The following is a 27204-nucleotide window of genomic DNA, read 5'->3' on the forward strand; positions in this document are numbered from 1 at the left end:
GCCTTTTCAAAAAGGAATGAAGAAAACCAGCTTGTGCATGGGTTGTTTCCTCATACCCGGAAAGAATAAACATATGCAGTTGTTAAGTATAATGGCAGGTTTAAAGCTCCTTTGCAGTAAAGCTTCCTGACAGCAAAGAAAGAACATACACTTTGAAAGGAAGAAGGATATTACTGTAGCAGCATACAGAAAAGCTGGAAGTGAAGAGAGTAAAATTGGGAGTGCCATTTAATCCTTCATGGAGGTTTACCCATCCGTATGACTCAGTCCTGGCTGTGTAGATGGATGTATTAGGCTGTCAATCCCTGGTGCCAATTAATCATTCTAATCACAGTTCCTTTTGCTTACCACATAATGTGGTCAAAATGTAATAGAAATAAATAACTTAATAAAATTTTAAAATGTAATAGCCATGCTAGTTCTGTAAGAAAAAAAGCTGTTACCATTTCTCTTATAAGTGAATTGAAATTATGTAACAGTTTTCTGTTAATATGAGTCATATATATTTGATATGTAGTCATATTTCTAAATCATTAAAGCTGAGAACTAAATCATTGATAGCACACTGAACTTCTTGGTAGCTAGACAGCCAATTTTCTGGTGATGACTTGAAATGTGTCCCTTTTTGTTTGTTTAAAATCCCCTATGCAATTTTTTTTTTTTTTTTAGTTTTTAAAATTTATTCATTTGTAAGCAGATATGAGGGAGGGCAGAGGCAGAGAGAGAGAGAGAGAGAGAGGGAGAATGAATGAATGTGTGCATGATTATATCAGGGCCTGTAGCCACTGTGAGTGAACTCCAGAAGCATGCACTACTTTTTGCAAAATCTGGCTTTACATGAGTGCTTTGGAATCAAACCCAGGTCCTTAGGCGTTTTAGGCAAGCACCTTAACCATTGAGCAGTCTCTCCAGCCCTGCAATTTTTAAAGTTTAACTTTTATTAATTATAACCTTGTTGTATAGACGAATCATGTATTGGTCCCATGCATCTCTTCCATGTCTCCACTCCACTGAGGGCCCTCCTCAGTGCAGTTACTGCTATTCACCATGGGGTTATGAGTTATGAGAGCAGCAGTTATTGGAGGGAAGGCAATGCCTCTATGCCTGTTGCCATCATCCTGGTGCAGTTTGTCAGGCTTCTTGTGAGAGCAGCACTCATACTTAACTGGCCAATTCCTCTGTGGTTTCTTTCACTTGGACCCTGGGTGATGTGCAAAAGTAACTTACTTCATGATGGGGAGTCGGCTGTCTTTTCTTTAAATATAAATATATATATATATATATATATATATATATATATATTTACTTGAGAGAGAGAGAGATTGAAAGAGGCAGATAGAGAATGAGCACACCAGGGCTTCTAGTCTCTGCAAACAAAGAACAGGCACGTGCCACCTTGTACATCTGACTTATGTGGGTACTGGGGAATCAAACCTGGGTCTTTAGGCTTTGCAGGCAAGCTTCTTAAGCTCTAAGCCATCTCTGTAGCCCCTGAGCTATCTTTTCTTGTCATGTTGATGGATTTTTGTTCTTCCAGTTTTTGTGGCCTTCTGTAAAAGAACAGACTTTCCAATGGAGAGTGAGACTGTGCAATATTTTTCTTAGGTTCTAAAAATATTAATGTTTTGGAAAAAAATACTAATGTTTTGGATAAATAGATAAGGTACTGACTTTTAAAAAATATTTTATTTTTATTTATTTATCTGACAGAGAAAGAGGGAGGGAGGGAGAGAGGGAGGGAGAGAGAGAGAGAGAGAATGTGCGCACCAGGACTTCCAGCCACTGCTAATGAACTCCAGACGCATGCACCCCTTGTGCATCTGGCTAACATGGGTCCTGGGGAATCGAACCTGGGTCCTTTGGCTTTGCAGGCAAATGCCTGAACTGCTAAGCCATCCCTCCAGCCCCCCAACTTTTTTAATATAATGTCTTCCTGTAATATTATAATCCATTATTTTATTTTATTTTTTAATTTTTTATTTAATTAATTAATTAATTTGAGAGCGAGAGAGAGAGAGAGAAAGAGAGGGGAGGGGGAGAATGGGTGCGCCAGGGCTTCCAGCCACTGCAAACAAACTCCAGACGTGTGCGCCCCCTTGTGTATCTGGCTAATGTGGGTTCTGGGGAATGGAGCCTTGAACTGGGGTCCTTAGGTTTCACAGGCAAGTGCTTAACTGCTAAACCATCTCTCTAGGCCAATCCATTATTTTAATTAGGTATATTACTGTAAATTTACTAGGACTTCAGTTCTTGGAGCAAATTTTGAATTTATTCAGTGAACAAATGAATTTAGGGTTTAAAATTATATTGTACTCTCCCTTCTTTGATGTTTGCAAAACAGCAGACATTTATTGAATATGTGTCAGGCAGTATACTGGATTACATATTTAAAAAATACACAGAAGGCTGGAGAGATTGCAACTTGCCTACAAAGCTAATGACCAAGCTTCAGTTCCCCAGTACCCAGGTTAAACTGGATGCACCAACTGGCACAAGCGACTTGAGTTTATTTGCAGTGACTAGAGGCCCAGGCATACCCATTATCTCTGCCTCTTCTCTTTCTCTCTCTCCTTGAAAATAAATAATTAATTTTAAAAACATTAGTTAAAAAAAAAATGCAGATAACTTTTGTAGGTGAGGAATTTGAAACTTGAAAAAGGTTAAATAAGTAACTTTCCAGGATCATAGGAAAACAGATGAGTGGATCTGAACCTTTCTCTTAGTAATATGTTTATTTAAATGAATAAATATATATGTATACATATAAGTGTATGTGATTTTTCTTTTAAATATTTTATTTATTTATGAGAGGGGGTAGGCAGATGGAGAATGGGCATGCCAGGGCCTTTAGCCACTGCAAACAAACTCCAGACACATGTGCCACTTTGTGCATCTTGCTTTACATGGGTCCTGAAGAGTTGAATCAGGGTCCTTTGGCTTAGCAGGCAAGCACCTTACCTGCTAAGACATCTCTCTAGCCCTGTATATCTTTTTTTTTTTTTTAATTTTTATTAACATTTTCCATGATTATAAAATATATCCCATGGTAATTCCCTCCCTCCCCACCCCCACACTTTCCCATTTGAAATTCCATTCTCCATCATATTACCTCCCCATTACAATCATTGTAATTGTAATCATTGTAATATCAACCTATTAAGTATCCTCCTCCCTTCCTTTCTCTACCCTTTATGTCTCCTTTTTAACTTACTGGCCTCTGCTACTAAGTATTTTCATTCTCACGCAGAAGCCCAGTCATCTGTAGCTAGGATCCACATATGAGAGAGAACATGTGGCGCTTGGCTTTCTGAGCCTGGGTTACCTCACTTAGTATAATCCTTTCCAGGTCCATCCATTTTTCTGCAAATTTCGTAACTTCATTTTTCTTTACCGCTGAGTAGAACTCCATTGTATAAATGTGCCACATCTTCATTATCCACTCATCTGTTGAGGGACATCTAAGCTGGTTCCATTTCCCAGCTATTACAAATAGAGCAGCAATAAACATGGTTGAGCACGTACTTCTAAGGAAATGAGATGAGTCCTTTGGATATATGCCTAGGAGTGCTATAGCTGGGTCATATGGTAGATCAATCTTTAGCTGTTTTAGGAACCTCCACAATGTTTTCCACAATGGCTGGACCAGATTGCATTCCCACCAGCAGTGCAGAAGGGTTCCTTTTTATCCACATCCCCGCTAACATTTATGATCATTTGTTTTCATGATGGTGGCCAATCTGACAGGAGTGAGATGGAATCTCAATGTAGTTTTAATCTGCATTTCCCTGATGACTAGTGACGTAGAACATTTTTTTAGATGCTTATATGCCATTCGTATTTCTTCCTTTGAGAACTCTCTATTTAGCTCCATAGCCCATTTTTTGATTGGCTTGTTTGATTCCTTATTATTTAACTTTTTGAGTTCTTTGTATAGCCTAGGTATTAATCCTCTATCACATATATAGCTGGCAAAGATTTTTTTCCCATTCTGTAGGTTGCTTCTTTGCTTTATTCACTGTGTCCTTTGCGGTGCAAAATCTTTGTAATTTCATTAGGTCCCAGTGGTTAATCTGTGGTTTTATTGCCTGAGCAATTGGGGTTGTATTCAGAAAGTCTTTCCAAGACCAATATGTTGAAGGGTTCCCCCTACTTTTTCCTCTAGCAGTTTCAGAGTTTCCGGTCTGATGTTAAGGTCTTTAATCCATTTGGACTTAATTCTTGTGCATGGAGAGAGAGAAGAATCTATTTTCATCTTTCTGCAGATATATATCCAGTTTTCAAACCACCATTTGCTGAAGAGGCTATCTCTTCTCCAATGAGTATTTTTGGCATTTTTATCGAATATCAGGTGGCTATAGCTACTTGGGCTTACATCTGGGTCCTCTGTTCTGTTCCACTGATCTACATGTCTGTTTTTGTGCCAGTACCATGCTGTTTTTGTTACTATGGCTCTGTAGTATAGGTTAAAATCAGGTATGGTGATACCACCAGCCTCTCTTTTGTTGCTCAGTATTATTTTAGATATTCGAGGTTTCTTGTGATTCCAAATGAATTTTTGGATTGTTTTTTCTATTTCCATGAAGAAAGCCTTTGGAATTTTGATAGGGATTGCATTAAATGTGTAGATTGCTTTAGGTAAGATTGCCATTTTCACGATATTGATTCTTCCAAGCCAGGAACAAGGGATGTTTCTCCACTTTCTAGTGTCTTCTGCAATTTCTCGCTTGAGTGTTTTAAAGTTCTCATTGTAGAGATTCTTTACTTCCTTGGTTAGGTTTATTCCATGGTACTTTATTTTTTTTGATGCAATTGTGAATGGGAGTGATTCTCTGATTTCACCTCTGTGTGTTTGTTGTTAGCATATATGAAGGCTACTGATTTCTGTGTATTTATTTTGTATCCTGCTACATGGCTGTAGGTTTTGATCAGCTCTAACAGCTTGCTAGTAGAGTCTTTAGGATCCTTTATGTATAGAATCATGTCATCTGCAAATAATGATAACTTGATTTCTTCCTTTCCAATTTGTATCCCTTTTATGTGTGTCGCTTGCCTTATTGCTATGGCTAAGACTTCCAAAACTATATTAAATAAAAGTGGGGACAGTGGACACCCTTGTCTTGTTCCTGATTTTAGTGGAAAAGCTTCTAGTTTTTCCCCATTTAGTAATATGTTGGCTGTAGGCTTGTCATAAATAGCCTTTATTATATTGAGATATGTTCCTTCTATTCCCAGTCTCTGTAGGACTTTTATCATGAAGGGATGTTGGATTTTGTCAAATGCTTTCTCTGCATCTAATGAGATGATCATGTGATTTTTGTCCTTCAACCCGTTTATGTAATGTACTACATTTATAGATTTGCGTATGTTGAACCATCCCTGCATCTCTGGGATAAAGCCTACTTGGTCAGGGTGAATGATCTTTTTGATATACTCTTGTATTCTGTTTGCCAATATTTTGTTGAGAATTTTTGCATCTATGTTCATGAGGGAGATTGGTCTGTAATTTTCTTTTTTTGTTCTATCTTTGCCTGGTTTTGGTATCAGGGTGATGCTGGCCTCATAGAAGGAGTTTGGTAGAATTCCTTCTTTTTCTATTTCCTGGAAAAGCTTAAGAAGCAATGGTGTTAGCTCTTCCTTAAAAGTCTGGTAAAATTCAGCAGTGAGTCCATCGGTAGCCCTGTATATCTTTTGATAATTACTTTTGAACTGTGTGTATGGTCTGTTCATGTATAACATTGGAGATCAGATCCTAGGCCTGTGCATGCTAAATAAATGCTGTATCAGGGCTGGCAGGAATGGCTTAGCAGGTAAGGCGTTTGCCTGCAAAGCCAAAGCACCCAGGTTTGATTCCCCAGAACCCACATTAGCCAGATGCACAAGGGGGCACACGCATCTAAAGTTTGTTTGCAGTGGCTGGTAGCCATAGCATGCCCATTCTCTCTATCCCTCAAAATAATAAAAATAAAATATTTTAAATGCTGTATCACTTAGCTGTACACCTCATCTTTTTATATCTTTTAAATGTATACAGCTCAATTAAACAGCTTTTCTGCATTTTTTAAAAATTCTCATTAGCATTTTCATGATTATAAACAAATATCCCATGGTAATTCACCCCCCACACACTTTCCCCTTTGAAATTCAATTCTCCATCACATTACCTCTCCATCACAATCACTGTACTTACATATATACAATACCAACCTATTAAGTACCCTCCTCCCTTCCTTTCTCTTCTCTTTATATCTCCTTTTTAACTTACTGGCCTCTGCTACCAAGTTTTGCCTTCTCACACAGAAGCCCAGTCATCTGTAGCTAGGATCCACATATGAGAGAGTACATGTGGCGCTTGGTTTTCTGGGCCTGGGTAACCTCACTTAGTATAATCCTTTCCAGGTCCATCCATTTTTCTGCAAATTTCGTAACTTCATTTTTCTTTACCTCTGAGTAGAACTCCATTGTATAAATGTGCCACATCTTCCTTATCCACTCATCAGTTGAGGGACATCTAGGCTGGTTCCATCCCAGCTATTATAAATTGAGCAGCAATAAACATGGTTGAGCATGTACTTCTAAGGAAATGAGATGATTCCTTTGGATATATGCCTAGGAGTGCTATAGCTGGGTCATATGGTAGATCAATCTTTAGCTGTTTTAGGAACCTCCACAATGTTTTCCACAATGGCTGGACCAGATTGCATTCCCACCAGCAGTGCAGAAGGGTTCCTCTTTTTCCACATCCCCGCCAACATTTATGATCATTTGTCTTCATGATGGTGGCCAATCTGACAGGAGTGAGATGGAATCTCAATGTAGTTTTAATCTGCATTTCCCTGATGACTAGTGATGTAGAACATTTTTTTAGATGCTTATATGCCATTCGTATTTCTTCCTTTGAGAACTCTCTATTTAGCTCCATAGCCCATTTTTTGATTGGCTTGTTTGATTCCTTATTATTTAACTTTTTGAGTTCTTTGTATATCCTAGATATTAATCCTCTATCAGATATATAGCTGGCAGACTTTTTCCCATTCTGTGGGTTGCCTCTTTGCTTTTTTCACTGTGTCCTTTGCAGTGCAAAATCTTTGTAATTTCATGAGGTCCCAGTGATTAATCTGTGGTTTTATTGCCTGAGCAATTGGGATTGTATTCAGAAAGTCTTTGCCAAGACCAATATGTTGAAGGGTTTCCCCTACTTTTTCCTCTAGTAGTTTCAGTTTCAGGTCTGATGTTAAGGTCTTTAATCCATTTGGACTTAATTCTTGTGCATGGAGAGAGAGAAGAATCTATTTTCATCCTTCTGCAGATACATACCCAGTTTTCCCAACACCATTTTCTGAAGAGGCTGTCTTTTCTCCAATGAATATTTTTGCCATTTTTATCGAATATCAGGTGGCTATAGCTACTTGGGCTTACATCTGGGTCCTCTATTCCTTTCCACTGATCTATATGTCTGTTTCTGTGTGCCAGTACCATGCTGTTTTTGTTACTATGACTCTGTAGTATAGTTTAAAATCAGGTATGGTGATACCACAAGCCTTATTTTTGTTGCTCAGTATTATTTTAGATATTCAAGGTTTTTTGTGATTCCAAATGAATTTTTGGATTGTTTTTTCTATTTCCATGAAGAATTTTTTTAGAATTTTGATAGGGATTGCATTAAATGTGTAGATTGTGTTTGGTAAGATTGCCATTTTCACAATATTGATTCTTCCAGTCCAGGAACAGGGGACGTTTCTCCACTTTCTAGTGTCTTCTGCAATTTCTTGCTTGAGTGTTTTAAAGTTCTCATTGTAGAGATTCCTTACTTCCTTGGTTAGGTTTATTCCAAGGTACTTTATTTTTTTTGATGCAATTGTGAATGGGAGTGATTCTCTGATTTCATCCCCTGTGTGTTTGTTGTTAGCATCTATGAAGGCTACTGATTTCTGTGTATTTATTTTGTATCCTGCTACATGGCTGTAGGTTTTGATTAGCTCTGACAGTTTTCAAGTACAGTTTTTAGGGTCCTTTATGTATAGAATCATGTCATCTGCAAATAATGATAACTTATCTCTTCCAATTTGTATCCCTTTTATGTGTCTCTCTTGCCTTATTGCTATGGCTAAGACTTCCATTACTATATTAAATAAAAGTGGGGACAGTGGACACCTTTGTCTTGTTCCTGATTTTAGTGGAAAAGCTTCCAGTTTTTCCCCATTTAGTAATATGTTGGCTGTAGGTTTGTCATAAATAGCTTCTATTATATTGAGATATGTTCTTTCTGTTCCCAGTCTCTGTAAGACTTTTATCATGAAGGGATGTTGGATTTTGTCAAATGCTTTCTCTGTGTCTGCATTTATTTATTTATTTATTTATTTATTTATTTTTTAAATTTTATTTATTTGAGAGTGACAGACACAGAGAGAAAGACAGATAGAGGGAGAGAGAGAGAATGGGCGCGCCAGGGCTTCCAGCCTCTGCAAACGAACTCCAGACGCGTGCGCCCCCTTGTGCATTTGGCTAACGTGGACCTGGGGAACCGAGCCTCGAACCGGGGTCCTTAGGCTTCACAGGCAAGCGCTTAACCGCTAAGCCATCTCTCCAGCCCATGCATTTATTTTTTGATAAGTTTCTTGGTTTTGGATTAAAGAATATTATTTATTAAAGAATGAGAGGGAAAGAGGCAGATAGGATTGGCGTGCCAGGGCCCTAGGCACCCTTAATGAACCCTTGTTGCGTGTACCACCTTGTGCAGATGGCTTACATGGGTCCTGTGGAATCAAACTTGTGTTCTTTGGCTTTGCGGACAAACGCTGTAACCACCAAACCGTCTCTCCAGCCTGGTTTTAGATTTTTTTTTTTTTTAATATTATGGTGCTGCAGGGATAGGTTAGCGGTTAAGGCGCTTGCCCGCAAAGCTAAAGGACCCAGGTTCGATTTGCCAGGACCCACATAAGCCAGATGCACAAGATGATGCATGTATCTGGACTTTTTTGGAGTGGGTGGAAGCCCTGGTATGCCCACTATCTCTGTCTCATTCTCTTTCACTCTCTGACTCTCTCTCTCTCTCAAATAAATAAATAAAAATAAAAGACACCCTCCTTTAAAAAATATTATGTATTTCCATTTGTTATTTTCTAATTATTCATTCGAGGAAGAGAGAGACAGAGAGAATGAGTGTGTGTGTATGGGTGTGCCAGAGCCTCTTGCCACTGCAAATGAATTCCAGATGGAGGCACCAGTGTGTACAGCTTTTTGTATGTGGTTGCTGGAGAATTGAACCCAGGCCATCAGGCTTTGCAAGTAAACACCTTTAACCACTGAGCAATCTCTCCAGCCCCATGTTATTCTTATGTGCTTAATTTATACAGTCGGTTTCCTGAGCTAAATTCTTGCCTAGTTACAACAGCCCTTCCTCTCTTCTAAATTAATTTCTATAAGGATGCCGGCTCATATCAGAGGTTTCTTTATTTGGCATTTGTTATTAAATATGACTCTTAACTTTTAAACAATTGTGTATGTAAGGCTGCACTGTTACTCAACAGAATCTTGTACCCTTCCCCAAATATAGCCTCTGTTTTGCAGCAGTAGAAACTCTTCATTGTATGGTTGGCTGTGTGAACTGAGGTGGACAGACATTCCTACTATGTAATGAGTGCACTGAGCTGTGATGTGCCTTTGTTGTATTAGTAATGGCACCATGTTTTTATGTTGTAGATGGCTGAATGCTAACAAGGAAAATACAGGACCATGATGATGGCTCAGTTTCCCACAGCTATGAATGGTAAGCAATTTTATGCTTATGGCAGGATCAGGAAGATACAGGGTGTTTCTTGTGTTATATTATTTGTTATTAAATGTTTAAAACTTTGTGTAGATAATTTTTCTTAATTTTATAAATGCATAACTTAAGTATTTTGGTGAAAACATCTCAGAATATTGAATATATCTCCTATTACGATATTGTGCAGTAAATCTCACATTCCTATGTAAGCATTTTCTGCAGTGTCATATGAAATGTGTGTTTGCCATTGAAGAGTTAAGAGTAACCTAAAGCTGTGTTCTATTTTTTTATGCCTAAAGCTGGAGAATAAAGCATTGTGCTGTTGAGATGAATAGTAAAGGTATTGTGGGTAACATACATGATTACAAACAGATGAAGCCAAACAAGATTCATTTTCTAATACACATGGTGATTAAAGGATTATGTTTAATGTGAATTTTTTTTTGTGTGGTATATGTATGTGAAAAGTAAGCACTTGCTGCTGAGCCACCTACACAGCCTAATAATACAAAGAAATTTAGGCCATTTAAATAAGAAAAGTTTTTAAAGCTTTTTTTTTTGGTCTTATTCTAGTTCTGTTTCTTTCCTCAAATATAAATTATATTAATAGATATTTAGTTACTGTGCACATTTAGAATTGCTCACTGTAGCCCAGGCTGGCCTTGAATTCATGGTGATCCTCTTATATCAAATTCCCAAGTGTTGGGATTATAGACATGAGTTACCACATCAGGCTCTGAAAAAAATCTTAAAAAATTATTTGCAAGCACAGAAAGAGATGGTGGGAAGAGGAGGGGGATGGGAGTGCCAGGGCTTCTTGCCACTGCAAACAAACTCTAGATGCATGCACTTCTTTGTACATCTGACTTTATGTGAGTATTAGGGAATTGAACCTGGAACTTGTCAGGCTTTTGCAAGCAACACCTTTAGCTGCTGAGCCACCACTCCAGCCGTGGACTTTTTTTTTTTTTTCCTTTTTGAGGCAGGGTCTCACTGCAGCCCAGGCTGACCTGGAACTCACTCTGTAGCTCCCAGGGTGGCTTCAAACTCTTACCTCTGCCTCCCAAGTGCTGGGACTAAAGGTATGCACCACCAGGTCCAGCTGAATTTTTTTTTTTTTTTTTTGCATCTGGAGTTTGTTTGCAGTGGCAGAAAGCCCTGAAGCACCCATTCTGTCTCTGTCTCAAATACAGTACAATACAATACAATACAATAAAATAAAATATTAAAGTGGGGTGTTTTGGTGCACGCCTTAAATCCCAGCACTCGGGAGGTAGCAGTAGGAGGACTGCTATGAGTTCGAGGGCACCCTGAGAACACATAGTGAATTCCAGGTCAGCCTGGGCTAGAGTGAAACTGTACCTCAAAAACAAACAAACAAAAATTTAAAAAAAAAAAAAGAATTTGAATACCTGGTCTCAGTAATGATTCTAGATTGATTCTAGATGCTCTAGGTTTGATTCTAGAATAAGACTTAAAAATGGAAAGATAACCTAATTTCCAAAATAGCATAGTAACATGCTTTACATATCCCATTAGTCTTGAAGATGGGGGTCTTGCTATGTAGCCCAGGCTGGCCTCAAACTCACAATCCAACTGAGGCTCCTCCTAAGTGCTGAGATTACAGGTGTGCGCATGGTTCCATTCCTCCTCCTCCTTCTTGTTCACATTCCTCTTCTTCCAGTGTGTGAGTGTGTGTGCAGCACACACACATGTGTGCGTGTTCATGTGTATGCAGGTACATGCATGTGTATGGCTGTGGAGGTCAGAGGACGACAGTGATGGCCATCGCTGAGGAGTGCTGTCTACCTTCTGCTCACCAGCTAGGCTGGACTGTCTTGACAGTGAGTCCCAGGATTCCTCCTGCTTGTCTCCTGGGATTACAGTGCACACTGCCATACCCAACTCTTTACAAGGGAACTGGGGATTGAACTCAGGCCCCCCATGCTTGAGGTAACCACTTTCCCAACTGAGCTAGCTCCCCAGCTCATATGAAAAAATATTTTTAAATTCCTGAAGAAGTCTAGATGATAGTTTTTAATTATGTAGTAGATTTCATCAGTTGATTATAGATAAATATAAGGATATAGAGAAAAAAATTAAGGGCTTGGAGAGATGGCTCAGTGGAAAAGCACTTGCTACTCAAGCATGAGTACCTAGGTTCATCCCTAGACCCCAGGCACAAACTGGAGGCTATGGCAGGCAGTTCCAGCATGCTGGTGCTGAGATGAAAGGCTGATACAGAATTTCCCAGAAGCTCACTGTGAATGCAGTAGAGAGTAGAATCAATAATTTTAATTGAACACAGTAACACTGGAGAACATCAGAACAAAGGAGGGAAGAAGTACCATTCTAGCTTTTCAGAGCTGTTGTAGTTTGATGAGATCCTCTAGTGTTTGTATCTTTTTCTTTTAATGTGTTTTCTATCATAGCCAAAGTGAGTGCTTGTGTATTCAAAGATTTAAGCCTTGAGATTTGGGAAAATTTTGAAAATAAATTGTTGGCATAAAATAATTAATTGGGCGGAGAGAGATGGCTTAGTGGTTAAGGTGCTTGCTTGAAAATCTAAAGGACCCAGGTTCAATTCCCCAAGACTCACATAAGCCAGATGCACAAGTCGGTACATACATCTGGAGTTCATTTGCAGCTGCTAGAGGCCCTCACACACCCATTCTCTCTCCTTTTCCCTCCCTCCCTCTCTCTCTCTCTCCCTTTCAAATAAATTTTAAAGAATGTTTAAAATAAAAGTTAATTATGATGTGTTGCAAGATTTTATGTATATACAGATGAGCTTGAGGTAAGAATCTCACCACTTTCAGAATTGTCATTTATGGTTTATTTGAGAAGTCTTCTTCTGTAAGCATGAATTATGTTGTATTTTCTGTCACCTACAATTGAAATTAGTCGTAACAAAATATTCATATACATTCTTTTTTTTTTTTTAAGAAGAAGCTAAATATGACATTGCTCCCATTGTGGACATGGTATAGAATTATAGAAATTGTTGTCACCTGTGTTTTTTTAAACTAAATAAATATTTTTCCATAATAAATTATATATGTGTTTAAAATCAAGGCAATAATGCTGTAGCCAAATATGAGGATTTTCATGCCTCCTAGGAAAACATTTTCCATTAAATACAGTTCATTTATAAATTTTAAGCAACATGTAAGTGAAGTTTACAAATAAAATGAACATGTAAGAAAACAGTACAGTATCATTCTTTCTTCATGCTATCTCTTTCATCCCATAAACATTTTATGTATCTGCTTTATAGTCTATTACATGTATGTATGTATATATACATACATTATATATATGTGTACATACATACATACACTCTCTCACACACACGTGTGCATATGGGCACATGCTTGGACCAAGTTGTATATGATTTATTTCTCCAGTTTTGCCATGTATATACTTTATCATGCTGAGGCTAACCATAGACTTAGACTTTGGTTCTTAGTGAACTGACTACTAGAATAGCCACTTAGCTGGGAGTGGTGGCACAGGCCTTTCACCTTCAATCCCCACTTGGGAGGTAGAGGTAGGAGGGTAGCTGTGAGTTTGAGGCCAGCCTGGGACTACAAAGTGAGTTCCAGGTCAGCCTGGGCTGGAGTGAGACTGTGCCTTGAGAAAACCTATATAAATATATATGTAGCCACTGGCTACATTTGTCTATTTCCATTTCCATTTAAACTATAAAAATTAAGTAAATCCCTCAGCGGCATTTCAGGTTCCTAAGCCATATATGGTGAGACTACCAAATTTGATAATGTAGAACTAGAACATTTACATCATCTCAGAAAGTACTGAACAGTTTATTCTATTTTTTGAGGCAGGGTCTCACTCTAGCCCAAGCTGACCAGTAGTCCCAAGTGTTGGGATTAAAGGTGTACACTACCTGAACAGTTTATTTTTAATTGACAACTTTTTACATATAGACAATATATTATGGTCATTCCCTTCCTACCACCTTCTCCTTTTCCTCTCCAAAATTCCTCCTCTACTAAATCTCTTCTTTCCAACTAGTCTCTCTTCTACTTTGATGATATCATTTTCCCCTCCCATTATGTAGGTCTTGTGTATGTAGTGCCAGCCACTGTCAGGCCATGAATACCATGGCTGCTTTGTGTCTAAAACATAGTATTGTAAGCATTCCTCTTTGTCCTTTAGATCTTAAATTCTTTCTCCCACCTTTTATGCAATGGACCCTGCTCCTTGGAAGGTGTAATAGAGATGTCTCAATGCTGAACACTCCACTGTTACTTCTTCTCAGTACTATAGTGGCTTTTGAGTCACCCAGTGGTCACCACCATCAGAAAAGAGAAGCTTCTCTAACTAAAAGTGAGATTAGCATTACTATAGGGGTATAAATATTAGTATTTAGAGAACAGTTTGGTGATCACAATATATCCAGACAAAACCTTTTGCTGCTGCTTTTTTACCAGAGAGAGAGAAGGGGGGTGAGGGAGCATATGGGTGCATTAGGGCCTCTAGCCACTGCAAACGAACTCCAGACACATGCACCACCTTGTGTATCTGGCTAATGTGGGTACTGAGGAATTAAACCTGGGTCCTTAGGCTTTGGAGGCAAGTACCTTTACTGCTAAGACATTTCTTCAGCCCAAAACTTTTTTTTTTTTTTTGGTTTTTCGAGGTAGGGTCTCGTTCCAGTCCAGGCTGATATGGAATTCACTGTGTAGTCTCAGTGGCCTCGAACTGGGGCCACTGGGTAGAGGATCTGGGGATCCTCCTACCTCTGCCTCCTGAGTGCCTGGATTAAAGGCGTGTGCCACCATGCCCAGCTCCCAAAACCTTTTTTTTAAAAAAATATTTATTTATTTGAGAGAAAGAGGGAGAGAGAGAAAGAATGAGAATGAGTGCACCAGGGCCTCTTAGCTACTGCAAATGAACTCCAGATGCATGTGCTACCTTGTGCATCTGGCTTTATGTGGGTACTAGGGAATCAAACCTGGGATTTTTTGGCTTTGCAGGCAAGTGCCTTAACTGCTATGCCATCTCTCCTTACCCCCAAACCTTCTTTTAATCATAGTTATTTGCATCCTGTTTTCCAAAAATTTAATGAAATTGCAAATTCATAATGAGCCCTCAAGTAGTACACAAGATGCTACTTCAGATGCATGTCGCTACTGGTGCTATTATAGTGTGATGTGGCTTGTTTCAGCCTCAAAATTTTGGGTTGTTGAAAACTGACTGAGAAAGAGGCTCTGAAACCCATCATAAGTGACTGTATCCAAAATCTGGAAGGAGAGTGGAAGAAGAGAACATGCCATTTACTTGGAGAGCTTTAGTACCTTCTTAGAACTCTAGAGCCCAGTAATCTTTTCAACCTTGTAGTTAAGCAATTGTAGTGTTAGATATTGTAGCCATATAATCAAATATAATATTGCAGTCATGTGTATGATAACATGAGTTTTGGGCTGGGGAAATGGCACAGTGGGTAAAATGCTTTCCTTACAAACATGAAGATGTGAGTTTGACCCCACTACTCACATAAAATGTCAGGTGTGTGGCCCATGTCTATAATCCAGTGCTGAGGAGGTAGAAATAGGGTTGATGGGTCTAACGACCTGTTTAGCCTAATGACCGGCAAGCCAGTGAAAGCCTCAAAGGAAGTGGATGGCATTCCTGAGGGTAATACCCAAGGTTGTTCTTTGACCTCCTCATGCACACGTGCACACACACACACCCTTCCACACATGTACATATGCACCCATATGCAGAATTAAAAAACATTTTTGGTAGGGAATGGTGGCACATGCCTTTAATCCTAGCACTCAGGAGGCCAAGGCAGAAGGACAGTTGTAAGTTTGAGGCCAGCTTGGGAGTATAGAGAGAGTTCCAAGACACCCTTGGCTAGAGTGAGACCCTACCTTGAATAAACCAAAAAAACAAAACAACATTTTTATTCTTCAGCTCCTCACAATTTAGGCCATAGTTCTCTTTAGACCAGTTTTACAGTTCTGTTTGGGAGATTTAAATTAGTACTGGCCTAAGATATCATTTGACTATATTTTAAACTGGAAGCAAATATCAACCCAGGATATTTCTAATATTTAGTTTTTATTGCATATAAATAGGTTTTAACATGTTTGAATTGTATACATTTAAACTGTTAGAATACTACTGTGCTAGCTAGCAATGTGCTCATATATATATATATATACACATACATACACACACATACATACATGAATATGTGCATATCTGTACATTTACATAGGTATAAACGGGATGACATTACTGACTGTAAAATGTATAATGGTTATGCATAAAAATTTTTTTAATATTTTTATTTATTTATTTGAGAGAGGGAAAGAGGCAAAGTGAAAGAGAGAGAGAGAGAATGGGCACACCAGGGCTTCTAGCCACTGCAAATGAACTCCAAACGTATGTACCACCTTTTGCATCTAGCCTCTGTGGGTAGTGGGGATTGAACTTAGGTCCTTTGGCTTTGCAGTGAAGTGCTTTAACCACTAAGCAATCTCTCCAGGCCAATAATGATTGTTCCTTTTTCTTTTCTTTTTTTTTTTTTTTTTTGAGGTAGGGCGTAACACTATCCCAGGCTGACTTGGAATTCACTCTGAAGTCTCAGAATAGCTCGAACTCACAGCGATCTTCCTATCTCTGCCTCCCAAGTGCTGGGATTAAAGGCCTGCACCACCATGCCCGGTTGTAATGGTTATTCTTATAAGCATGCATTTTTCCTTCTTTGTTGGTCATAGAAACATGGTCAACAGCTTTCTTTTTTTTTAATTTTTATTAGCATTTTCTATGATTATAAAAGAATATCCTATGGTAATTCCCTCCCCCCCCCACTTTCCCCTTTGAAATTCCATTCTCCATCATATTACCTCCCCATCATAATCATTGTACTTACATATATACAATATCAACCTATTAAGTACCCTCCTCCCTTCCTTTCTCTTCCCTTTATGTCTCCTTTTTAACTTACTGGCCTCTGCTACTAAGTAGTTTCATTCTCACGCAGAATCCCAATCATCTGTAGCTAGGATCCACATATGAGTGAGAACATGTGGCGGTTGGCTTTTTGGGCCTGAGTTACCTCACTTAGTACAATCCTTTCCAGGTCCAGCCATTTTTCTGCAAATTTCATCACTTCATTTTTCTTTACCACTGAGTAGAACTCCATTGTATAAATGTGCCACATCTTCATTATCCACTCATCAGTTGAGGAACATCTAGGCTGGTTCCATTTCTCAGCTATTATAAATTGAGCAGCAATAAACATGGTTGAACAGCTTTCTTTACTTCAGAAAAAAAAAAAAATTATGGTTCACAAGGCCAATAGGTGAAAAGAGAATAACAGGAGAAATCGTTACAAAAATACCACTTTTGTAGAATGGGAAGATGGCTTATAGGCTAAAGGAACTTGCTTGTAAAGCTTGCTGGCCTGGGTTCGATTCCCCACCATCCATGACGAGTTGCATACAAAGTGGTGCATGTCTTTGTGTTCCCAAAGCACTTAAGAAAGTGGGAGGCAGAGCCAAGAGAATCCCAAGCTCAGGCACCAGCTAGCTTGTCTGGTGTTTCTTTGTAGTCTGGAAGTTTGTTTGCAGTGGAAAGAGACCTATCTAAAGAAAGTGGAACACAAGCACCTCAAATTTATGTTCTGACCTACACATGTGCCACAGTGCATGCCCATGCGCACATGTGTGCGCACATGCACAAACACATTTACATAAAAGAAAATAAGTTGTGCATAGTGGTACATGCCTTTAGTTCCAGCACTCACCTACTCCTGGTACCAGTTTTCTGGTATAGTTCCCTTCTTTTTGCTGGGTCAAACACATGACCAGAAGCAGTTTATTGTAGAAAAGGGTTATTTTAGCATTACAGATTACAGGAAAAGTCTCATCATGGCAGGGGAAACTGGCTCACCTCATCTTACCAAGAAACCACACTAAGCATCAGCAAGCATGAGCTGACTCCAAATACTACGTAGGGCCTGGACTCCACTTCAAGGTCTGCCCCTGGTAGCACACTTCCTCAGATATGGCTCCACTCCCCAAATGTTCCAATCTGAGGACTAAACAGGAAACTAAATTACACATTTCTGAGGCTATAGGGACATTTTACCTTAAACCACTACATTCTGCTCTTGGCCCCATAGACTCATGACTATCCCACAATGCAAAGTGTACACTCCAACTTGAAAAGTCCCCATGGTCTTTACTAATTTTATTTTATTTTTTAACTTTTTATTAACAACTTCCATGATTATAAAAAATATCCCATGGTAATACCCTCCCTCCCCCCACTTTCCCCTTTGAAACTCCATTCTACATCATGTCCCCTGCCCATCTCAATCAGTCTCTTTTATTTTGATGTCATGATCGTTTCCTCCTATTATGGTTTTGTGTAGGCAGTGTCAGGCACTGTGAGGCCATGCATATACAGGCCATTTTGTGCCTGGGGGGAGCACATTGTAAGGAGTCTTACCCTTCCTTTGGCTCTTACATTCTTTCCACCACCTCTTCCGCATTAGACCCTAGGCCTTGGAAGGGGTAATAGAGATATTACAGTATTGAGCACTCCGGTCACTTCTTTCCAGCACCATAATTCCTTCTGAGTTGTCCCAAGGTCACTGCCATCTGAAAAGAGAAGATTCTCTACCAAAAGTGAGAGTAGCATTAATATAAGGGTATGAACATTAAGAGAAGTACTTACTGGGCAGTTTGATAAGTATAGTATGTACATTTAGCCAGACAGCAGCAGATGTTACACCCCCTAGGGTTCATAACTACCCCTGTTTTTAAGTTTTCAGTATCAGGGATGTATTCCCTCCCATGGAGCGGGCCTCCAGTTCAATTAGAGGGCAGTTGGTTTCCACCATGACAGATGTGCCACCATTGCATCCATTGGCCCATTTGGCCTGGCTGTCCAAATATAAGGCTTGCAGTGTCCACTGTTGAGTATCTTCACTGGTGATTTTTCTTTCTCCCATTGAACTGCATGTAGAATGGCTTCTTCCAGCTTTCTGTCAGCTGGTCTACATGGAGGAGGTTATCAGCTCAGATCCAGCAGGATTTCTTAGTGGCCTTGCAGCCCAAGTATGTGGAGTCTTCAGCAATAGGGTCTTACTATCTATTCCTGGTGGGAAACCAAGGGCCTTGGCAATGGCCTGTAATGTTTTGGGGGCATCAGGGACCTCCCTGGCCAACAATTCACTGGAAGGTATCCCATCCCTGGCACTGAAAATTTCTTAGAAACAATCTATGGCTCCTGAGTGTTCCATTGTCCAAAAAAGTAGGATTCCATATGATTTATTTATATCCTCTTAGATTTTGATTAGTCCTCCCTCCACCTTTCCTTTACTCAGTCTCTTCCCCTGATCTCACTTTGGGCCTTTTCACCCCTATTAATCTATTCTTCTACATATATCTACACACACACACACACACACACACACAATACCATCCTATTAAGTACCCCACTCCTTTCCTTTAAACTCCGTTTATATTTCTTTTCTAGTTTACTGGCCTTTACTACTGAGTTTTCTTCTACTCACCCAGAAGTTCAATCATCTGTAGCCAGGATCCACTAATGAGAGAGAACATGCAATGCTTGGCTTTGAGGGCCTGGGTTACCTCACTAAGTATAATCCTTCCATCTATTTTCCTGCAAATTTTATAACTTCATTTTTCTTACTGCTGAGTAGAACTCCATTGTATAAATGTGCCATATCTTCATTATCCACCCATCAGTTGAGGGACATCTAGGCTGGTTCCATTTCCCAGCTATTGTGAATTGAGCAGCAATAAACATGATTGAGCAAGCATTTCTAAGGTAATGAGACAAGTCCTTAGGATAGATGCCTAGGAGTGATATAGCTGGGTCATATGGTATATCTATTTTTAGCTGTCTTAGGAACCTCCACACTGATTTTCAAGGTAGTTGGACCAGGTTGCATTCCTACCAACAGTGTAGAAGGGTTCCTCTTTTTCCACATCCACGCCAGCATTTATTTATTTGTTATCCTGATGGTAGCCAGTCTGACAGGAGTGAGATGGATTCTCAACTTAGGTTTTTTTTTTTTTTTTTTGTGGGTGTGTGTGGTGGTTTTTTTTTTTTTTTTTTTTTTTTTTTTGGTTTTTCGAGGTAGGGTCTCACTCTAACATAGGCTGACCTGGAATTTACTCTATAGTCTCAGGTTGCCCTTGAACTCACAACAGTCCTCCTACCTCTGCCTCCTGAGTGCTGAGATTAAAGGCGTGCACCATGCCTGGCTTTCTCAACATAGTTTTAATAGTTTTAAATTTAAGCATTTCCCTGAGGACGAGGGATTAGAATGTTTTTTTCTTTAAGATGTGTATATGCCATCCATATTTCTTCTTATGAGAACTCTCTAGTTCCATAGCCCATTTTTTAATTGCCTTGTTTGAATTCTTATTATTTATTTTTTTGAGTTCTTTGTATATCCTAGATATTAATCCTCTATCAGATGTGTATAACTGGCAAAGATTTTTTTCCCATTCTGTATGTTCCCTCTTTGCTTTATTCACAGTGTATTTTGCCATACAAAATCTTTGTAATTTCATGAGGCCTCTGTGGTTAATTTGTAGTTTTATTGCCTGAGCAATTGGGGTGGTATTCAGAAAGTCTTTGCCAAGACCAATATGTTGAAGGGTTTCCCCTTTTTCCTCTAGCAGTTTCAGAGTTTCAGGTCTGATGTTAAGGTCTCTAATCCATTTGGACTTAATTTTTTTTAATAAATTTATTTATTTATTTATTTATTTATTTGAGAGCAACAGACACAGAGAGAAAGACAGATAGAGGGAGAGAGACAGAATGGGTGTGCCAGGGCTTCCAGCCTCTGCAAATGAACTCCAGACGCATGCGCCCCCTTGTGCATCTGGCTAACGTGGGACCTGGGGAACCAAGCCTCGAACCGGGGTCCTTAGGCTTCACAGGCAAGCGCTTAGCCACTAAGCCATCTCTCCAGCCCTGGACTTAACTTTTGTGCACGAAGAGAGAGAAGAATCTATTTTCATCCTTCTGCAGATACATAACCAGTTTTCCCAACACCATTTGCTGAAGAGGCTGTCTTTTCTCCAATTAGTATTTTTGGCATTTTTATGGAATATCAGGTGGCTATAGCTACCTGGACTTACATCTGGGTCCTCTATTCTGTTTCATTGATCTACATGTCTGCTTTTGTGCCAGTACCATGCTGTTTTTGTTACTATGGCTCTGTAGTATAGGTTAAAATCAGGTATGGTGATACCACCAGCCTTATTTTTTGTTGCTCAGTATTATTTTAGATATTCAAGGTTTTTTGTGATTCCAAATGAATTTTTGGATTTTTTTTTTCTATTTTTGTGAAGAATGCCTTTGGAATTTTGATAGGGATTACATTAAATGTGTAGGTTGCTTTTGGTAAGATTGCCATTTTCACAATATTGATTCTTCCAATTCAGGAACAAGGAATGTTTTTCCATTTCCTAGTGTCATCTGCAATTTCTCGCTTGAGTGTTTTAAAGTTCTCGTTGTGGAGATCCTTTACTTTCCTGGTTAGATTTATTCCAAGGTACTTTATTTTTTTTTTTTTGATGCAATTGTGAATGGGAGTGATTCTGTGATTTCATCCCCTGTGTGTTTGTTGTTAGTATATTGGAAGGCTACTGATTTCTGTGTATTTATTTTGTATCCTGCTACATCTCTGTAGGTTTTTATCAGCTCTAACAGTTTGCTGGTAGAGTCTTTAGGGTCCTTTATATAGAATCATGTCATCTGCAAATAATGATAATTTGAATTCTTCCTTTCCAATTTGTATCCCTTTTATGTGCATCTCTTGCCTTATTGCTATGGCTAAGACTTCCAGTACTATATTAAATAAAAGTTGGGACAGTAGACACCCTTGTCTTGTTCCTGATTTTAGTGGAAAAGCTTCCAGTTTTTCCTCATTTACTAATATGTTGACTGTAGCCTTTATTATATTGAGATATATTCCTTCTATTCCCAGTCTCTGTAGGACTTTTCTCATGAAGGGAAGTTGGAGTTTGTCAAATGCTTTTTCTGCATCTAATGAGATGATCATGTGATTTTTGTCCTTCAATCCATTTATATAATGTATTACATTTATTGATTTGTGTATGTTGAACCATCCCTGCATTTCTGAGATAAAGCCTACTTGGTCGGGATGAATGATCTTTCTGATATATTCTTGTATTCTGTTTGCCAATATTTTGCTGAGAATTTTTGCATCTATGTTCATGAGGGAGAGATTGGTCTGTAATTTTTTTTTTTCTTCTGTCTTTGCCTGGTTTTGGTATCAGGGTGATGCTGGCTTCATAGAAGGAATTTGGTAGGATTCCGTTTTCTATTTTATGGAAAAGCTTAAGAAGCAATGGTGTTAGTTCATCCCTGTAGGTCTAGTAAAATTCAGCAGTGAATCCATCTGGGCCTGGACTTTTTTTAGTTGGGAGATTTTTGATAACTGCTTGGACCTTCATACTTGTTATAAGTCTAGTTAAGTGATTAATCTCATCTTGATTTAATTTATGTAGGTCATATAAATCAAGGAAATCATCCATTTCTTTCAGATTTTCTTACATAGTGGAGTATATGTTTTTATAGTATGTCCCTTTGGTTTTTTAAATTTCTCTGGTATCTGTTGTGATTTATGCAAGACATGTATTATGACAACCACATCCTCTTAACTATCCCTTAGGGTGTGTGGTACCCCATCCACACCCTTAATCCTGACAACAAGTACGTTAAGATTTCTGGTCTGTTGAAGGTTCCAAGTCAGCTTGTGACCAAGTGAGGCCCTTCCCTAATGTATAACGAAAGAGAAAACAAAGCCATTATAAATCAAGAATCAACAAATAACATGCCCCAAATATAGCTTATTTAAGAATTGCAAATCATTTAACGTATAATTTATCCTGATATGGAAGGTGCAATTAGCACTTCTGGTTCAGCCCTATATACCAGGTTTATTAGTGGGGTACTGACCTGGTGTAATCCCAGTTATCTTTTGGGATGATTTTGGTCTCTGTTATACTATGCTAATTTTATTAATTTGTGTCTCTTCTCTCTCTCTTTTGGTCAGATTTGCTATGGGTTTATCAATCTTGTTTATCCTGTCAAGGAACCAACTCTTTGTTTCATCGATTCTTTGGATTGTTTTTTTTGGTTTCTATTTCATTAATTTCTGCCCTAATCTTTATTATTTCTTCCCGTCTACTGATTTTTGGTTTGCCTTGTTCTTCTTTTTCCAAGGCTTTAAGGTGAAGCGTTAGGTCATTTACTTGCGACCTTTCTAATTTCTTAATATAGGCACTTAAAGCTATAAATTTACCTTTGAGGACTGCCTTCATTGTGTCCCAGAGATTTTGGTATGTTGTGTTCTCATTATCATTTGACTCTGTTTGATTTCCTTCTTGATTTCTTCATTGACCCATTCATCATTTAGTAGTGTATTGTTTAGTTTCCATGATTTTGTGTATGCTCTATAGCCTCTCTTGCTATTAATTTGTAGTTTGATTCCATTATGGTCAGATAGAATGAAAGGAATTATTTCAGTTTTCCTGTATTTGTTAAAATTTGCTTTGTGTCTTAATATATGATCTCCTTTAGAGTATTTTCCATGTGCTGCTGAAAAGAATGTATATTCTGCAGCATTTGGATGAAATGTCCTATATATATCTGTTAGGTCCATTCCTTGTATGACCTCATTTAGTTCAGATGCCTCTGTTTGTTTTTTTTTCCCCCAGGATGACCTTTCAGTTGATGAGAGTGATGTGTTGAAGTCACCCAGTACCACTTTGTTTGGTGTTATCTGTGACCTTAGTTCTAATAGCGTTTGATGAATTTGGGAGCCCCCATGTTAGGTGCATATATATTTAGGATTGTAATGTCCTCCTGGTGCAATGTGCCTTTCAATATAAAGTGACCTTCCTTATCTTTCCTAAGTAATGTTGGACTGAAGTGTACCTTGTCAGATATTAGGATAGCAACCCCTGCTTGTTTTCTATGCCCATTTGTTTGAAACACCATTTTCCAACATTTCACCCTAAGACAGTGCCCATCCTTTGTAGAAAGGTGGGTTTCTTGGAGGCAACAAATTGAAGGATCCTGCTTTTTAACCTAGTCTGCAAACCTATGTCTTTTGGTTGGGCATTGAGGCCATTGATATTAAGAGAGATTGTTGACAGGTGTGTATTTATTTTTGCCTTTTTTTTTTTTTTTTTTGTAGTTCTTCTGGTTTACCTTTGCTGTCTTTTGTTAACTAGTATTTGAGTATTGTTTGTTTTTTTCCAGGTTACTTATATGTGTGCTTTTCTTTCTCTTCAGCGTCGAGGATTCTTTCAAGTATTTTCTGTAAAGCTGGTTTTGTTTTCAAATACTCCTTTAGCCTGCTTTTGTCATGGAATGTCCTTATTTTTCCAATTATTTGAATAGATAGCTTTGCAGGGTAAAATAACCTTGGTTGACAGTTGTTATCTTTCAGAACTTCGAATACATCACTCCAAGCCCTTCTGCCTTTTAAAGTTTGTGTTGAGTAATTTGCTGTAATCCTGACAGGCTTGCCTTTGTAGGTAAGTTGATTTTTCTCTCTAACTGCTTTCAATATTTTTTCTTTGGTTTGTGTGTTTGGTTGTTTGATTATAATATGGCGAGGAGAGGTTCTTTCCAGGTTTGTCTGGTTGGTGTTCTAAAGGCTTCCTGTATCTGCATTGGCACCTCTTTCCCAATTTGGGGGAATTTTTCTTCTATGATTTTGTTGAAGATGACTACTGTGACTTTGGAGTGAAATTCTTCTACTATACCCTGAATTCTTATGTTTGATTTTTTCATATTGTCCTGAATATCTTGAAATTCCCATTCATACTTTCCTATTCGTCTGTCTTTCTCTTTGTTGGACTGTATTAGATCTGCCACCTGGTCTTCTAGCTTAGATAGTCTGTCTTCTCTTTCATCCATTGTACTGGTGAGATTTTCTACAGAGTTTTTCATTTCATTAACTGTGATCTTGATTGCTAGTAATTCTGACTGGTTTTTCTTTATTATTTCTATTTCCTTATTTATGTAGTATTGACCTCTTTATTTCATTGAATTGGTGTCCTATTTCTTCTTTGGTTTCTTTGAGTTCCTCTTTCATTCCTTTGATTTCTTCTTTGACTTCTTTGAACATATTTATAATCATTCTTTTTAAATCTTTTTCAGGCATTTCCTCTACTTTGTTCTTACTGGAGGTCAGTTCTGATGCATTAATACTTTTAGGTCGATTTATGTTGTCTTGGTTTTGGTGTTTCTTTTGTTATAATGTATATACTTTTGATTCTTGGATTAATTTAGTGCTTGGATTTTCTAGTTTGCTGCAGTATTATTGGATGTATCAGTCATTCTGATATTATTTATCTTTAGGGTAGGAGCTTAAGGTGCTAGGTGTGGCTTTCAGTACTCTCAGAGTATCTACAATAGTTACCCTAGGTGTTCAGTTGGCCTGCTGTGTGAGTATTGATGTACCCTGAGTGGAACAAAATAGAGGCAGATTCTAAAGTTTAACTAAACAATGTACACTTCCAGTGGAAAATAGCTCAGAGTATTTATGCAGGAGTAGGTATTATGTCAACCACATCCTCTTAACTATCCCTTAGGGTATGTGGTACCCCACCCATACCCTTAATCCTGACAAGTACATTAAGATTTCTGGTCTGTTGAAGGTTCCAAGTCAGCTTGTGACCAAGTGAGACCCTTCCCTAATGTATAACAAAAGAGGAAACAAAGCCATTATAAATCAAGAATCAACAAATAACATGCCCAAAATATAGCTTATTTAAGAATTGCAAATCTGGGCTGGAGAGACGGCTTAGCAGTTAACTGCTTGCCTGTGAAGCCTAAGGACCCCGGTTCAAGGCCCGGTTCCCCAGGTCCCACGTTAGCCAAATGCACAAGGGGGCGCACGCGTCTGGAGTTCGTTTGCAGAGGCTGGAGGCCCTGGCGCGCCCATTCTCTCTCTCTCTCCCAGATGTCTTTCTCTCTGTGTCTGTTGCTCTCAAATAAATAAATAAATAATTTTTAAAAAAAGAATTGCTAATCTGACCATCCATCACATTTAACATATAATTTATCCTGATATGGAAGGTGCAATTAGCACTTCTGGTTCAGCCCTATATACCAGGTTTATAAGTGGGGTACTGACCTGGTGTAATCCCAGTTACTTTTTGGGATGATTTTGGTCTCTGTTATACTGTGCTCCTACGTGGTTCCTTCTTTGGTGCACTGTTGGTTCAAGTAGGTTGGCTGGGTCGCTGGATCGCTGCTCTGTTCGCCAGTGCTGGGTGTTGTGCTCTCCCTTCTGCTGGTCTCTGGTTCTTGCTGGTGCTTGCACTGGCAGTGGGGGAGGGGAGGCTGTGGATGGTGGCTCTAGTTCTCTTGCTGGTCCCCATGATCCTCTGCCTCGTGATCTGCTTCTCAGTTGTGCACTGTGGTTCTCCCTTCATGTTTCTTGAGTTTGGGAAGAGCTCTGGTGTGAGTGGAAAATCCCCTCTCCTGGCTTTTCCTGCAGCTCAAGCCAAGCCTGGTAGCTGTGGCCCTGTGGACCTAGTGCTGCTGCTGCTGCAGGTGCTTGTGCTGGAGACATTTCTGCCTGCCTGTGTGGGCTCTGGATCTCTCCTACTTCTCTGCTGCCATTTTAATTTCTTACACACCTCACTTTTTAGTAAAAGTGTGCATTTTGCTGGGTTCTTTTTTGTTTGTTTGTTTTTTGTTGTTGTTGTTTTCTCCCCTAGGCTGCTTTGGTATGGTTCCTACGCAGCTATCTTAACTGGAAGTCTACCTTTTACTAATTTTAGTATTGTCCAAATGTCCAAAGTCTTGCCAGGTGTGGTGGCACACACCTTTAATTCCATCACTCAGGAGGCAGATGGAGAGGGTCACCTTGAGTTCAAGGCCACCCTGAGACTACATAGTGAATTCCAGGTCAGCCTGAGCTAGAGTGAAAGCCTTCTTCAAAAAAAAAAAAAAAAAAAGAAAGAAAGAAAAGTCCATAGTCTTATTTGAGATTCAAGACTGTCTCTGAACTGCGAGCCCTGTAAAATCAAAACATGTTACATACTTCCAACACATAATAGCACAGAGTGAATGTTCCTATTGCATAAAGAAGGCATAACAGACTGTACCAATGCAAAATCAATAATCAGCAGACAATATTAAACATCTGTGATTCCAAGTCCAACATCTGCCAGCATTGACAAAGTCTTTGGGGTTTTAGTTCCACCCCTCCAGCTGGGCTGCTTACAGTCTGGGGAAAATGCCCTCCCATATCAGCAGCTCCCCTTGAGAGCTGTCCCACAATCCTGGCCTCTCCATTACAAACACAGTATGTCATCATAGCTCCATTCAGTGGCTTTACTGGGTCCTCATACAGGGATTTAAAT

General features: G+C 39.0%; 1 protein-coding gene across 6 annotated transcripts in view; it reads left to right on the forward strand.

The window, feature by feature from the left end:
• Positions 1–27204, forward strand: part of Itsn2 (intersectin 2) — a 210627-nt gene that overhangs the window by 52636 nt on the left and 130787 nt on the right. For all 6 annotated transcript variants that reach the window (XM_045151310.1, XM_045151315.1, XM_045151316.1 and 3 more), the window contains exon 2: positions 9700–9766. In XM_045151310.1, coding sequence (XP_045007245.1) covers positions 9733–9766 — 34 coding nt within the window. In that variant the 5' untranslated portion in view covers positions 9700–9732. The remainder of the gene's footprint in view (positions 1–9699; positions 9767–27204) is intronic.

This window comes from Jaculus jaculus, chromosome 5, assembly GCF_020740685.1.
Source record: "Jaculus jaculus isolate mJacJac1 chromosome 5, mJacJac1.mat.Y.cur, whole genome shotgun sequence".
In the NCBI taxonomy this organism is placed as follows: Eukaryota; Metazoa; Chordata; class Mammalia; order Rodentia; family Dipodidae; genus Jaculus; species Jaculus jaculus.